Source organism: Drosophila virilis, chromosome 4 (assembly GCF_030788295.1).
Source record: "Drosophila virilis strain 15010-1051.87 chromosome 4, Dvir_AGI_RSII-ME, whole genome shotgun sequence".
NCBI classification, from domain to species: Eukaryota; Metazoa; Arthropoda; class Insecta; order Diptera; family Drosophilidae; genus Drosophila; species Drosophila virilis.
The window spans coordinates 26,536,047-26,551,429 of NC_091546.1; the positions used below are offsets into that span (position 1 = coordinate 26,536,047).

Genomic DNA, 15,383 nt, shown 5'->3' on the forward strand with positions numbered 1-15,383 from the left:
AGCTGTGCGGTTTGACTGTACATGGATGACGAATCAGTTGGTTAGAGTAAACGGTGTTATATAAACTGATAGTACATATTTACAAAAAACTATGATTACCTGGCTCGAACATAATCCTAACTCATTGATTTCGTTCGCTGTTCGCTTTAACTCTCGCGAGCTTCAGAAAACATTTAGCTTTTTCAAGCTGAAATTCCGCTAAACAGTCAGCAGTTTTGCTGTCAAACCAAGTTGGAAACAACAGAAGCAGCTGTTTGAACTGATCAGCAACTTCGTGTTGAATGCCTAGCGGCCTCGTATAAGAGAGCATTGTTGTGATGTCAGAGTACTCTGAAGCATTTGCTTATAAAGAAGCAACAGGTATGTACATACATCTACATAAGTAACAAAGGTAACCATAACCTTCTAATAAATAAAGTAAATACATAAAGAAAATATGTATTGTACTTCTTGAGAATGTTATCAAAATAGTTTGGCTATCAAAAATATCAATTTCAATAAATAGTGAACTAGAGAAATTCCAATCATACAAATTCATAACATAAGTGTTGAATTCTTAGACCATATCTCATAACGAGCGAAAGAGCGAAAGAGAGTTTAAATGTTGCGTTAGCTACCACTCTGGCCACCTTGGGTTTACACAACCTTAAGCGCTCTCCCGGTTTTGTCAGTCTCTCTCGCTGTTTCGTTTTGGTTTTGGCGCTCGGCTCGACTGGTTGCGGCGCGACTTGTTGGGGCTGGCGTGTCAGTGTCGTGTATGCATTCGAACCGATTCGTTGTGCCGAGAGCAGCCAGCATATTTACAAAGCGCGCGTCAGCGTCTAGCAAAACTTCAGCCGTGTGTTTTGTTGGTGTCCGTCCAATGGAGAAGCCAAGTGCAAAGCAAAATTGAATAATTTTTTAGTGTGTCGCGTGTGTGTGAGTGAGTGTGAGTTGTGTGCGTACGTGTATGTGTATGTTTTGTTATTCGTATTCGTATTATTTGCTTGCCATGCCAAAAATATAAAGTTTGATATCAAAATCTAAACGGCAAAGCTGAAGTGCATAACAGTTACGAAGGAAATTGAAACCAAACGTGAATTGAAACGGCAAACGACGACAGGCAGCTGATTCAGCGAATATTTTGCTAATTTTGCAGCAATTAGAAAAGAAAAACAACAACAACATCAACCACAAGAACATTCAAGCAGTGCCGGCTGCTGCGCCGCTGCGTCTGTGTTCCACAAGGAACCAACACCAACAAAAACAAATGCGTGTCTGTGAGGGGCGCATTTGCATAAATATGTAAGGCTGCCCGGCCTGGACCGCGCCCGTTGTAGTTGCCGTAACTCCCGTTGCGTCTGCTTTATCAAGTGTCGAAAAATATAAGAGAAAGTAAATTGTGCAAAATTGTTTAAATTGGCTTTGGGTGTCGTCGTTTTCAGGCCATTCTCAGTGTCTTATATTTGTGTATGTGTGTGAGAGAGAGGGTGTGAGAGAGAGAGAGAGTCCAAACAGTGTGTAAACGCAATGGCGCTAAGCCCCGAGCATCAACGCTGAGCAGAGTGCAAAGCTTGTCGACAGATTCTAAGTTGAAAACGTGAAGCGGCTGAGCGAATATCCAGCCCAACTGCCAAAATGTCAACTTCAACGATAACAGCAACAACAACAACAACAGTCGCACCAGTAGCAGCAGCAGCAGCAGCAGCAACAGCAACAGCAAACACAGCATCGACTTCAGCTGCGTCGCCCCCGCCAACTGCGAGCAGCGGACGTATTGCCGACTGCCGTAAATTCTCACCAAATATATTCAACAAGAGCAAATGCAGCCATTGTTTTCGTCAGCGAGAGGAGCACAGCGCCGCTGCCTTGGAATGCAATAGGGTGAGTGATCGCATTAGGCGTGTGTGTGTGCCTGTGTGTGTGTGTCTGTGCGTGTGTGTGTGTGTGCGTTTCTCAAATTAATATACAAAATTGGGGGCTATGTGTGCCTGTCTTACGTCTCTCTCTCTCTCTCGCTCTCTCTTTCTGTCGGTCTCTCCCCCTCGTTCATCTTGCGACTCTGATTGTGTAAATTTATCGTTAGATGCAGTTTGTATATCTTGTAGGTTGTTTTTTATAGAATTGCGGCATGGCACATAATGCTTTTCTTATGTTGCTCAAATTAGATGCTGCTGTGATCCTATTGGATCTTGTATCTACGCCAATTTTATTATATTTGATCAGATTCTTTTTGACAGTTAAATTTGTCTTTTAAATTCATCATTCAGTTTGTCTTGATTGACGGACTGATTGAATGATAATTAACGCACAGCCCAAGCTGTCAGAATTTGTAAGCTAAAATTTTCACTTATTTGTGTATGAAATGCTGCAAGGCTGGTTGGAATAATGAAATGTATCTAAAAACTGCCGAAACCGAACCAAAACCTTACCATATTTGGTTCAAAACATACTAATTTTGAGAAGGAACCAGCCTCCAAGCATCAATAAAGTGGACCCCAAGCACTGCATTTATTTATTTCTTTCTACTAAATATATTGCATATGAAAAAATGTACAGAAATAAAACTAGGACGAATTTTAACATTATTTCATTGAATATAAATATATAACATGCCAGATCTTGAAAGAAAACCTGTGCCCCAAGGCATGGTAAACCTGGATTACGAGTCCAACCTAGGTATAAGAATATGATTCGCGTCGCGTAGCACCGCCTTTTCTTGAAAATTTGGTGTCTTTTCAAGGAGAAAATAATATCTTTAAAAAAACGTGTTAAAGTGGGATGCCACTTCGCAAGTAGATCGATCGATCGACCTAATTTTAAACTGAATTCTAGAAGAATTTCTCATTTGAATTGAAAGCAAGTGCACTTCTTTAACTGCAACAACTTTAGTTGTTTATTTGAAATGCTGTGTTCTCATTAAAAAAGTTCTTCAAGGCGTAGGGTCGGAGACTTTCACGGAAATTTAAAATTTTCCTGGGCCCACGTGTAAATTGTTATTTATTTTTTTAGGCTAGTACGCATACATCTAAAGATTTTATGTTATTAAAAACGAAACTTTTATCTGTTTTAAACACAAATTCCAGCATCAAAAAAGTAATAATAAACGAATCACAATATAAACACGGATTAAGGTTCCCTTGAGTTAGTCGTTAATTTTGTGACACAGGCAAACGATTTTCACTTTTTCCAATGCTCGAATAAATTTTTTGTTATTTTAATTAGTTTTCAGTGGCGTATTCCAAACGGCGGTTCTTTCTAAGAAACGATTGCGGAGAAACGAGAAAGGGAGAGTTTTTCTTTTGTGCTGCCGCCAACCTTATGTAGGTTGTCATCAAAGCTGTGATTAAACAAAAGTTTAATATATTTCTCAGCTGCCAGACGATTTTCAATAAAACTGGTTCCAACTAATAATTCCCCCTTTTATGAGGCTAACTTTAAACCTCTAAGCATTGGACCCTTACACTGATGCCAACCATGTAGATATAAAAATAGATATACTTGAAATACTAACTGTTTGCTATAATTATTAATTAACTATGGGATCAAACTATTGCATATAATTGACCTTTTTTAATAATACAAAGATAGGTGCTCTAGTCGGTCGAGCCCGACACTTGTATACTATAACTCTCGCATTCTAGGTGATGTTACCTAGTATCCTTTTACTAATATCTCCTTTATACCTTACCCAATCTGCATGCATTTTTCTGTATATCCACATAATAGTGCTATAGCATATTTGTATATTTCATAATAACAAAAACAGTATAGTTGTGGCTGAAATTGGTGTGTAGTTTGCTTTAATTCGAAGGGGGTAGCAATAATTTAAAAACACTTGAGCTACAAATTCAGTTATTCTAGCTCTTAAAACCAAAGAAATTAGCTCAAAAACAAGATTTAGATATTAGTTCTTATCGATTGCTTGGAAAGAGACAAATTATCGACTATCTAAATCAAACTCGCACTGCGTAAAGGCACTAGTAGGTCCTTCTTTCAAAATTTCAATTATTTGTTGCTTATGGGCTCTGAGATTTACATGGCGAGATCGACTTGGCTGTTGATGCTGATCAAGCATCTATATATTTTATGGGGTCGGAGATGCTGCTGTTTGCCTGTTAGATACATTTACATTTTGCACAAATCCATTATACACTTTCTAAACATTTTCAATGGGTTCAGGGTATACAAATTGGTCACAGTCAACCATTTATAATAAAAAATATGAAATTTTCTTTTCAATAATAAATTTGAGTTCAAAGTTGCGAGAGATTAATTGAGCCCAACTGTTCTAGATTAAGTGTGATCCGCTTGTCAACAATTAACTAACAAATTCTATTGGTTGTTCTGTTTCTCAGCTGCTTTACTGGCTGTTGATACAGTTGCGCCCAAAAGGCAGCTGTTGACTCAAATGAGTTTCTATTTAATCGGGCTGTATATATGCTTAGCTCAAACGCATGTAAATAAATATCTGGCTATTTGTAAATTGAGAAAACGCTGATGAGCAGCTACGGAGCTACTATTTCAGTAAACACAAAACTCACAAAGAGCTCAACAGGTCACATGTGCCAGGTTTCACGGCTATTCCGATAAAGGCCTCGGGGTCTATGACTTCCTCAATAGCAGCCCGCAATTGTTGTTGCTGCGCTATTTTCTGGGGGTCATCCGCTGATTCTGTTCGAGTTCGAGTCGGAGTCGGAGTCGATGTGCCACTCTCTCGTCGAGTGTTCTACTCATGGACACGTTTAAAGCGTTTGGCTAACAGTTTTTTGTCTGCGGCAAAATAGATTTCTACACTTAGCCCACAAAAAGCATTTCGTCTCGCAGCGAGCTAAACAGCCCGAGGCTACTATAAGCTGCAATTCACATCAATTAAAATTATGCCATTTGCCGCAACTATACAAGCAAAAAACAAGCAAAAGACACAGCAAATTAATTGCGAGTCAATGCAAGAAGAAGTGACGACAAATTTGCCATTAAAATTTCAATTTCCCTCAATAAAATAAATAAAGTCAACAGACAGTGCACACAAAATGTCTGAAACGAGAAAAGCAACAGAAAAATATATCAGGTCAGTGGCTAAAAATAAAATTAGCTCAATAAAGAAAAATGAAATAAAGCTTTCGACATATTTTTATCAAAGTAAAATTACAAGATCGATCTAGCCATGTCTGTCTCTCAGTCCCTCCGTCCGTATAAGTTACTTTGAGTTATCAGAGTCTTTCGAGCTAAAGACTTTTACATAAGTTCTACTGCTCACGCCGTCGAAAGAGCTAGAGACCCATTTTTTTTCTGCGACTCCCGAGAATATTTAACTTACTGATCACCCTTAAGATTTCATAAAGATCGGACAATAAACACCGATGCATGTTACGAAAGCAGTTCCCGCCGTCTGTGACAAACGGAAGAAGCAGTGCAGCTGCAGCCTTGACTGCGCTGATCCATTAGAGGGACCAATGGTCTATTTGGTAACTGTCGTTCTAAATTTCATAAATATCCGAACACAAATAAATTGTCTTTCAAAAATTGGTTGATATACGTATGTTATGTTCTTAACGCGGAGCTATTTGAATGTGCCTCATCTTCAGTGCCATCATTTTATGCTTTTGCTATGATTTCTCTTTATTCAGGGAAGTCTCGAATTTGATTAGTAGTTCTTAAAATACATTTTGTGCCAGTCTTTGAAGCGTAGGTTCTTTTGCTTAGCCGTGAAGTGCCCGTTAGAGGAGCTTAGATTGTATTTATAAATTAGCGTCTTGAGACCAATACTCTAAATATATCCTGACCAGACGATGAGAGCAGGCTGCCGTATTTCTTTAATATTTTCCTGATTCTCAAAATATCGCTTACTAACGATTTGGAAACATGTTTTTCGATTATATCTATATATCTATGGAGATTAAAAAAGTTAAGAATAACAAGTTTGGATTGTAGGTCCACGTATATCTGACATAAATAATTACGCAGAAAATAAACCGTATTTTCAAAGCAAACCCCTTTCGCATGATTCAACTAGCTGTCAAAATGGTTCTATTTCTTGTTTATCAAAGTCCCATTTCAGAGAGTCTCATTGTTTTGTAATTTGACTTCGATATATGGAACTTAAATAAATGATATAATCGTACAATTATGACAAATGTGGTTTTATGCTCAGATATAATTATTAAATTGATTGTTTATTTCTGAAGCTATTTTTATTTCGATATCTTATTATCTGCTTCATCGATTTTCAATAAGTTCTCTCTCTGTTAGGCGGACAACAGTTGCTGGGCTGAGGTGTAGTTTTCAGAGTATAACTAAGGAAAGCAACATACCCTTTGTTGTTACCTATTTTTAATGGGTGCAGGGTATAAATAGATGTCGCAAGTCTTTCGCTTGCGTTGGGCTGCAACTAGAAGTCGTCCGAAGATTCATCGCATCTCGACAACATCTCGTAGAGGGGAGCTGCAGGCCTGTGCGGTTAATCACCTAGAAAAGCAACCCCAGATATTGAGAGTGAGGCCATCTCGCCAGTCCCCCTAGGCACTACTTCTAAATTTAGAATCACTTTATATTTGTTGTTTTTTTTTTTTTCTTTTTCTGTCGGTGGACTGATTCGCTGCTTTCGTTATGTTTGCTCTCTTATGTTCTCGTTGCTTGTCGCTGCGCATAATGTGAGCATAATTGTTGCATTGCACCTGCCTCGAAATCCGAAGACTTCTTAGTTGCCCCAATGCTGCTCTTGGGCTACAAAAAGCCGACGACCTACAGAAAAACAGCCAACTGCGACTCCTTCTCAAGTCTTAAGAATTCGCAAAGTCTAAGCCATAAACTAACTTTTCATTCTTCTGCACCTTTGAGTCCCCGGTTCATTTGTCTACTGTAGGCATTGTAATTGCATTTAATATTGCGACACGAAAGCTTTCCTAATGATGCTGACCAGCATCACGGATTGCAGAATGATGAGCAGGTCAAAGGCTGTCTACATTGTCGTGGCAGGGCAGAGAGCAGCCATCAGGTCAGCATCTAACCCACATTAAGAAAAACAGTTACTCAAAAAAAGTATCTAGAATAGCAATCAATAAAGTATCAAATATGTGATATAAGGGGAAATTAAAAAACATTTATAAAAGGAAGACACAATATTATCTACGGAGTAGGAAAATGGTTAAGGTATTCTAAAAGTCAGAAATATTCGTTGAAATGTGTTTATTCGAAAATCGATACATTCATATTTGTTGCTTTATTTTCGACGAGCATGGCTAGATCGACTAGTCGTCCTGATCGAGAATGCATATACTTCATGAGTTTAAAGACGATTTGATTAACATGTCTACATTTGTACGGGCAAAGCCGGGTATTACTGGCTGCTCTCATTTATTAGAGTTAGTTTGGTTCCACTTTTCTCGTTGTCATTCTTTGTAGTGTTTGTGTTTGGGTTTGCTGGTCGGGCATCCGACGTTGTTGCCTATCCCTCAAACCGATCTCAATTGATCCCCGGGGTGTTATTGTGCTATTAGCAGCACGCCAGCTTCAGCTGGACTTGTTTTCCATGCAGAGTTCGTCCTCTGCGCTCCTCCCTCCACACCATCCTTGCAGGCCCTTCGAGTTGCCGGCCTGTGCGCCGTTCTGTTCTCTTGTTTGTCAGCTAAATATACACATAATAAATAATACCCCTAGCCACTTTTCATGCGACTTGACAGTCCTTCCAGCTTCCTAGTCGTGCGTGTGTGCATGTGTTTCGGTGTTAGAGAGCCTTAAAGTTTGCTTTGGCCCCTCCAAGCTACGTGCTTAAGTGAACTTAGTTGTTGCTGCAGCGTTGACTGATTGTTTGTTGTTGCTTAAAATTGTTGGCTGTTCCTTAAAGTGGGCGTGTTGCGCGGCAGTTGTGCGGATATTTGCTTGTTTCTAGGTTAATTAGTTGGCCAGGTCCGTTGAACTTTGGCGCGTAGCCCGCCTGGACAGAGCCGGGCTGTAATTTTGTAATTTTGAGTCATCTCGCAGTTCGTGAATTTTTTTTTATCTAAGCTCATACACGATAAAGCAATACAAAAGTCAACACTTTTATAGATAAACTGTGCCCAAGTCCATGCTGTGTGCAGTTGTGCCATCGAAATAACTAAAAAACAGGTACACAGATAAACGAACCAAAGAACAGACGGCCAACTGCCGCCAGATAGCGCAGATAATCGCAGTAAGCACTTCAGGCGTTGAATTCTATGCGCAGTCTTTAGATAAGATACAACTTTCGCTCTGTGCATACAACAGTATGCTTATCGTCGAGTTATGTTGTTCCTCTTGTCGGCCTCTATCCAATGGCTATATTCTCCTGCTGCAATTAGCAGAGGCTCCGGCTACGACTCAACTTCAGCTTCGAATTGGACTTTATGCACTATCAGCTCAAACCTTTTTGTCACTTAACATGAGCACGTTTGCCCCACGCAATGGTCAGAGGTGCCAGCTGACGATTGCCTAGGGCAGGCAGCCCTATTATGCCACACGAACAACAAATCATCAATCAAATTAGAATCTGGCAGAATGACTCTATAAAGAGTCTACCAAGAGCTTAGTTGAATCAACTTCTTTAGGCAAACAGCGTCATTTTTGTTTCGCTCTTCCCTGGCCTTAGATCCTATCATAGAAGACAAATGTGCAAACTTAGGCCAGGAAAATTTTTGAATCATTTAACTCACTTAACATATCTATTGTTAATAGTAAATAATGACAGAGTTATGGTACATAACTTTTCTTGTTTTCGGACCAACGTAGATTAATAACAGCTAGAGGATAAAGTAGTTCGATTTGCAAATTGAACTTGTTCATATATGACAGTCCGTCTTGTGGACCTATTCTCAGTTTTTTTTTACATTGTGTAGCAGGATTAAGAATACTTTCTGAAAGCGTGCTGAAATGCCAAGTAAAGTATATCAAGATCAACAGGAGCAAAAAATCTAAGCTGGCCAAGAAGTTGATTAATCAAAAACACCAAGCTGCCCGTGCCTTAACGTGGCGTTTGTTTTTCCGGGTTCTGCGACATTCTGTTGCATAATTGAACACCTATTCTTATTATTCAGCGCTTTTTGCTCCCCACTCAGCGCTAGCTGTGCCCCAAGGCCCCGAGTAGCACTGGGCTGGCGAAGAAGTTGCTGCGCAAACGCCGCTGAGTTATGGCAGCATTTAGACTTGCACCTAGACTGGCTTTAACTACTATTGCTGAAAGAAGATTGCCCGCCGCATTAGATGGCTAAAGATTGCGAGGACGGCATTTCTTGAAATTATGATGTGCTGAGAAGGGCATCTTGGTGCCGCGATGATTACTTGATAATTGTGATACTGAAGCGGGCATCAGCAGCAATTTTCAGACCGTTTAATTGAAGAGCGATGAAAGTTACCGATAGCTCGCGCTGGATTTCCAGCCATGTAATACATTTCCGATAAAATACTGAATTGAAAACTTATTTGAGAATTTTATTGAAATATGCTCAGCCGAACTGTTTGCCATTGAATGAATCGAACAGACGAACTATCGCCTTGGCTACATCTTAAATCAAATTTGCATGATACCTGTTGTAGTTGTAGTTGTTGTTGTTGTTGTTGTTGTTGTTGTTGTACGGTCAAGGTGAGTGAGCTGGAAGCTGTCGAAAGACCGAGACCCGCGGCAGGTGACAGGCCAAGTTCTATACATGGACTTAACACTTCCAGGAAGAAATCTCGTTTCTGTGCGTTGTTGTTGCTTGATATTCGCAAGATACATAAATCATATGAGAAGCATCGCTTTTTTGGCGGTCTAGCATTTGATAGTGCTTTTTATCGTTGCTTTGTTTTTTGTTGTTTTCTTGATTGCCGCCATGCGTGAAATGTTTTGCGATTGGGTTCTTGGAAGACATACCGCATATCGAATGAATGAAGCTAAAGATTTGTTAATCTGATTGGGACGTGCCCAGCACAGAAAAACAAGAAACCACATTCCAGTTTCTGTCTGCGGCGAGCCAAACACAAGACGAAACAGAATCCGGCGACAGTTATTAATTCCAATATGAATTCGCTATTAAGTGCGCCAATTACCGTCTCGAAATAGACAAAACGAACAAAGACCTCAGCGAAGGCATTGCTTTTGCTTACAACCAATAATTTAGGCAGTCGCCATATAACAACGGCAACAACATATGCTAAATTATGTAGGTGGACACGATAATTTCGGTCTGCAGACATCGACACTCCAAGCGTAAGCGTGGACCAGAGAGCCAGCCAGCCAGCCAGCCAGCCAGCCCCAAGGTTCCTTCAGCCGAACCAGACGAATCAAAAACAGATTTCCAAGTCGCGCCCAAAAATAACAGCAGAAACGTCAACGTCCCCTCCCGTCCCGTAGCGTCGCAGTCGTTGCCCTCAGGCACATTTTATTTAAATAAAATAAATTTGTTGTCTGCTGCCTAAAAACAGCCCAAGCTGCAATTACTATACATTTTCCCAGACAACTAAAAACGTGAACCTAGTCATGTTAATGCAGGGGCCCCAGAGATACCACAGGATCCAGCAAAACTTTCAGAGAGGCCTCTGAAAGGGGGTTGCTCTACAAAGCTGCCAATTCTCATTGTTTAAACTTGGTTTTTAGTGTCGAATGAATTTGTATAGCTCGTGTAACGCTAATCGAAACAATTATGAAATACCTAAATGCTATTACAGCTACAATTTATGAACAGTAAATATAATCTTTGGATATTCATTTAAGAATCATCCATTGAATTCGATTAGCGAATATTCAAGGAAAGGATATGGTCCGTCAAATACTTTTCTTTATTAAGGCCTGTCCCAACTCCGGTTTCTAGCATAACAGACCCTTTGGCAATAGCTCATTTACGAATATAGTTATTATTGCAAAGAAGAAGAACTAGGAGGTTGGAAGTTTTCCAGAAGTTTGCTTTTGTCAGTCATATAGTCGGACTAGCAAGCGGGAGGTGCGCGGCTCAAATCTAGCAGTAATCTTGATGAATGTCCGATTCGGCCGGTTCCGCCAAAGGTGCTAACCGCTGCAGAAAGACGAACCTATGCAAAAGATTGATGACAATAGCTTAAAAACTAAGAGACTAGTTTTCATAGAAACGGGGACAGGATCAAACGGATCCATCGGATCAAGAATATTTAAGCTGTGTGAGGTCAAAAATGTCTCTTTCCATATAGTACACATTTCACGAACAAATTGTGTTCCCTCTACAACCCTTTTCTAAGCTAAAGCTAAAGGGCATTTAATATTTGGCAAGCAGAAGAAAGCCGCCTTTTCTGGTTCTTTATTTAATTTTCTATTTTCCTATTCCCTTTGTCTTCCCGCGGACTTAATCAATAGAATTTCTTGCTCGATTCAATATATTCTTGTGAAGATTCACAAGATAGTCAAATGTAATTTTGTGGATCACAGAGTGCACACAACTGCAGTATAACAAAATACAATTTTGAAGGTATTTTCAAGCTGCATGCTTTGGCAACGGGTGGGTGGTGCGTCTACGACACCCTCAATGGCTCTGCTGTTTTATCTACCTCCAACAATGTTTAAGCTTGTCTCCGATTTGTTTGGCTCTTATACGTGGGTCGACGTCAAATATGGCGAAGTATGCTGCCGTTGCCAGCGACAAAAACAGCCATAAACAAATAACTATGCCACTGCCGATGGCGATGGCGATTGCTGTGGCTCCGACTGTGGCTCCGACTGTGACTCTGTCTATGAGCTACGACTATACGACTATGACTACGGTTATGGTCTGTTGTTTGGCTTAAGCGAGCTCTTTGCGAGCCGATCATGCACACCTGAATGTGGTTCAGACAGACTATGTGGCACGCTAGACACACCCGAACTCAGCCGAACCTATGAAATTGAATGTGTGTGCGCGCATGAGTTGATGTGGAGCGCAATGGAGCGACGAGGAATTCAGCTCATAAAATATTTAGGTGTTTGCCGTATTTGAGCACGTCTTGCATAATTTGTACGTTTGTACTTTTAATTAAAGATATCTCAGATATATGTACTACTTCTTGTATGCCCCTCTATGGCCAAAGATTTCAGCAATGAATCGACTCTGTGTTGCCACCTGATTTTTCTAAAGCTCACCTCAAGCATTTTACAACCCCCCGCGTTGCGCATGGTTTGTTTCGTTTTTTGTTCTCCCTAGCTCAAAGTGTATTGGCCAATTATGAACCATTTGGCTTGACTCGAGCAGATAACATGAAAAGTTCTTCGTAATACTTACTAACGATAGGCTAATGGATTTGTTGAATAGCTACTTACCTCTCAGCACCGTTTTAGCTTTAAAAGATATCATGATCAATTTATATATTTACTAACACAGGAACTCCGTAATCTAAAAGATGAAGACCTCATATAGTCTCCGCCATAGACGGTTTTTGCACAAATATGTCAATCTTATCGATAACTCAAATGGCTTTCAAAAACTTTGATTTTATAATTTGGAACAATCTATTTAAAATGTGGGCTCTAATAGAGTTAACGTATCAGAAGTGTTTTACTTTTTGGATGCGTCCTACTATTAATTATTAGCCCGCATTATTAATCATAAAGCCCGCAACTTTTATAAAAATAAAACTTTTAAGTTCAAAGTTCATTAGGATTGTATTAACAGACTATTTAAATTTATGCATATAAATTTGAATTTTAATTAAATCTTGTTATCTTGTTAAATCTTGATTGTGTTCTCCATCGATACAATCAATAACATATCCTGTACAGTGATATATTAAATAAAATAAAGACATTTTCAAGTAAATGTACGCAGTAGGAAAGTTAAGGAAAAAGCGATGCTGGTCAAAACGACAATTAAAACATGTGACCAGAGGTTCGCGTATCTCACCCATTATCGGTGTACACACCCTGGATTTATTAATTGGTTTTGATGGCAAAATAATAATAATAAAAAAGTATATTGAAATTGAAATTCGAGCAGAAGTCATCGACTTCGCTTGGTGCTCACAAATGTCGATCATCATGTTGTTATTTTTTTTGTTTCTTTTCTTTTCTTTTTTTTTACAAACTTTTATGGTATTGAATTTTATTTGTTTGCCCATAAAATTTAATTTAATTATGTGCAATGCCCAAAAAATATCTTTCAAAGTGAGGTAAAGATTAAATCTACGCCCACATATAAAAGGCGATCGTTATTGCTGTTGTTGTTGTTGCTTTGGCGGCACATGTGAACTGAGAGTCGTGGAGACCCGTTTGTCGAATTGAGAGAGTATGCAGTTGGGGGAAACTGTGCCAAAGTTGTTTGGATGCTCGGCAGCTTAATATTCTTTTCTTTTTCTAGTTGTGCGTTTTTCGAACACTTTAACCATTTAACTGTTCAACGTTTTGTGGCGAATTTCACGTTCTGTTCGCCGTGTTTACATTTTCGCCACGTTATCACTTATTAACCCACTTCCGGCAGCAGTGAAAAAAAAAAAATTAATTTGCAATGGCAAATGATAAAAAACAAAAAAAAAAAGAAAGAGGGAAAGAAAAAGTATAGAAAAGAGGGGAAAAAAGAACAGTAAAAACAATTTACAGAACCTAGAAAAAATCATAAATCATCATGGCAAATTGGGCTAATGTGACTTCGTGTGAAAGTCGACTCGACTTGTCTCATCGCATCTCCTCATATCGTGTCTTGCATTTTCCCGCGAATTAAGTAATTTTCATTAAATTAATTAAATTATTTTCCATTTGCGTTGGGCGTGGCGCGTTGCCAACTGATAAGTGGGACACCTTCCATATCGATTCGCTGCCAAATCGATTGTTAATTGAACTGCACCACACACGGCAAATCACTTCAATGAGTTTTAACCATTTTCCTTTCAGTTGACAAATGCGACAGCAACAACAATTCTCGCACAAGCATATACGTATGCAAGTCTTTAAATATGTATGTGGGGTGTGTGTGTGTGTGTGTATGTACATGTGCATTTATGTTTTTGGCCCACTTTATTTCCATTCCACTCGTTCAGCTTACGGAATGGGTCTGTTGAAGCAATAAAAAGAAAAAAACAACAGCAGCTGAATACGTTGAAATAGAAATACCCTATCTGAATAATATATGGAATATATTCTGTAATAATACCATATGCCTCAAGAGAGAGAAAGAAGGATTTCTTTTAGATTATAGATATAATGATAGTCATTTAATTAAAAGAAAAGTTTCACTTAACATTTTCACCCGTTACAGTTGTTGCCTTATAGGAGAAGCATTGCGAAATTAAAGAGTACCACCTTCAATGTTGACACCAAACCCATGGAAATATTGGGTTACTCAATTTGCATAGAGTATATTATATGTGTTATGTGCATGGGTAATTGTATCTTTTTAAAATCAATTCTGATTGTTTTTCTGTGTTCATTATAGTCGCATTTGAAGTCGCTTTTGACTATTGACAAGGTCTAGGTGCAGCCGCTGGGACAGACCCTCGATCAAGCAGACAGCTCTGGAGCGCCGGACAATTGATTGCCTTACGGATTTCAATTTGAATTTGTATTTACTTTGGACCGGCTGTCATTCAGATTTCTTTCACAGTGCTCGCACGCGTGGCCAACGTCATTGACACAGTGAATATGAGTGTGAGAGTAGCCGAAATCAAAGCGCGGTTCATGGTAATTCACACAAGCTATTTAGTTCGGAAGTTCGAAAGTAGCTTTGATAAGGAAATTCCCTTGGGCAATATACAGTATAATCTGGGGTTCTTCAATGCGGCGTTTTGTAGCTCCGTCAATGAAAGATCTTTCCCGGAACAGAACAAACAGCTACTAACTTCCGCTGTAGTGTACTCCCCTTATATGTGTGCTGTCAAAATCAAATAACTACCTCTAAATCCTGCTGTGGGTCAACGTAATACACGCAGATAAAGATACAAGTTCACCTACTCATCACATGATCAAACTGCGAAGTATCTGCAGTTTGGTGAGCGTATAAATCAATTTATGCGGCGGGTAAATTACTTTGATTCGATTCGTAAAGTTGCCGCGACTGCGACTTTGATGGGGACTCGCTGTGAGAATTACACTACGAATGAGAATGAGAATGAGAATGAGTATGAGAACTCTACATGAAGATTTTTTTTTCATGTACCGTTGGCGCCCTTTGCTGGCGATTCTCGCCCGTCTTCATCGTGATCATCGAAATCGACATCGGCATCGACAGTCTTTGTCGAAGCTGTTGCTAACTTGCGTGTGTTTTTGTACGGCAGTATGTATGTGTTTGTGAGTGTGTGTGTGTGTGTGTGTGTGTGTGTATCTGTGTGAAGTAATCGGTAGTTGCGACTCAAGCCGTAGAGCAGCTCAGGCTCTGGCTCTGGCTCTGGCTATGGCCTGGCCTGGCTCTGGCCTCAAATGTTGTAAGTATTCTTCTCGTTCTCCGCGCCGCGAAAGGTTGTTGAACTTGTTGTACAACTCG

The 15,383-nt window shown here is 39.6% G+C and overlaps 1 protein-coding gene across 3 annotated transcripts in view; it reads left to right on the forward strand.

Moving 5' to 3' along the window:
• Window positions 1-741: 741 nt before the first annotated feature.
• Window positions 742-15,383, forward strand: part of osp (myosin phosphatase Rho interacting protein outspread) — a 123,831-nt gene continuing 109,189 nt past the window's right edge. For all 3 annotated transcript variants that reach the window (XM_032437799.2, XM_002057546.4, XM_032437800.2), the window contains exon 1: window positions 742-1,863. In XM_032437799.2, coding sequence (XP_032293690.1) covers window positions 1,618-1,863 — 246 coding nt within the window. In that variant the 5' untranslated portion in view covers window positions 742-1,617. The remainder of the gene's footprint in view (window positions 1,864-15,383) is intronic.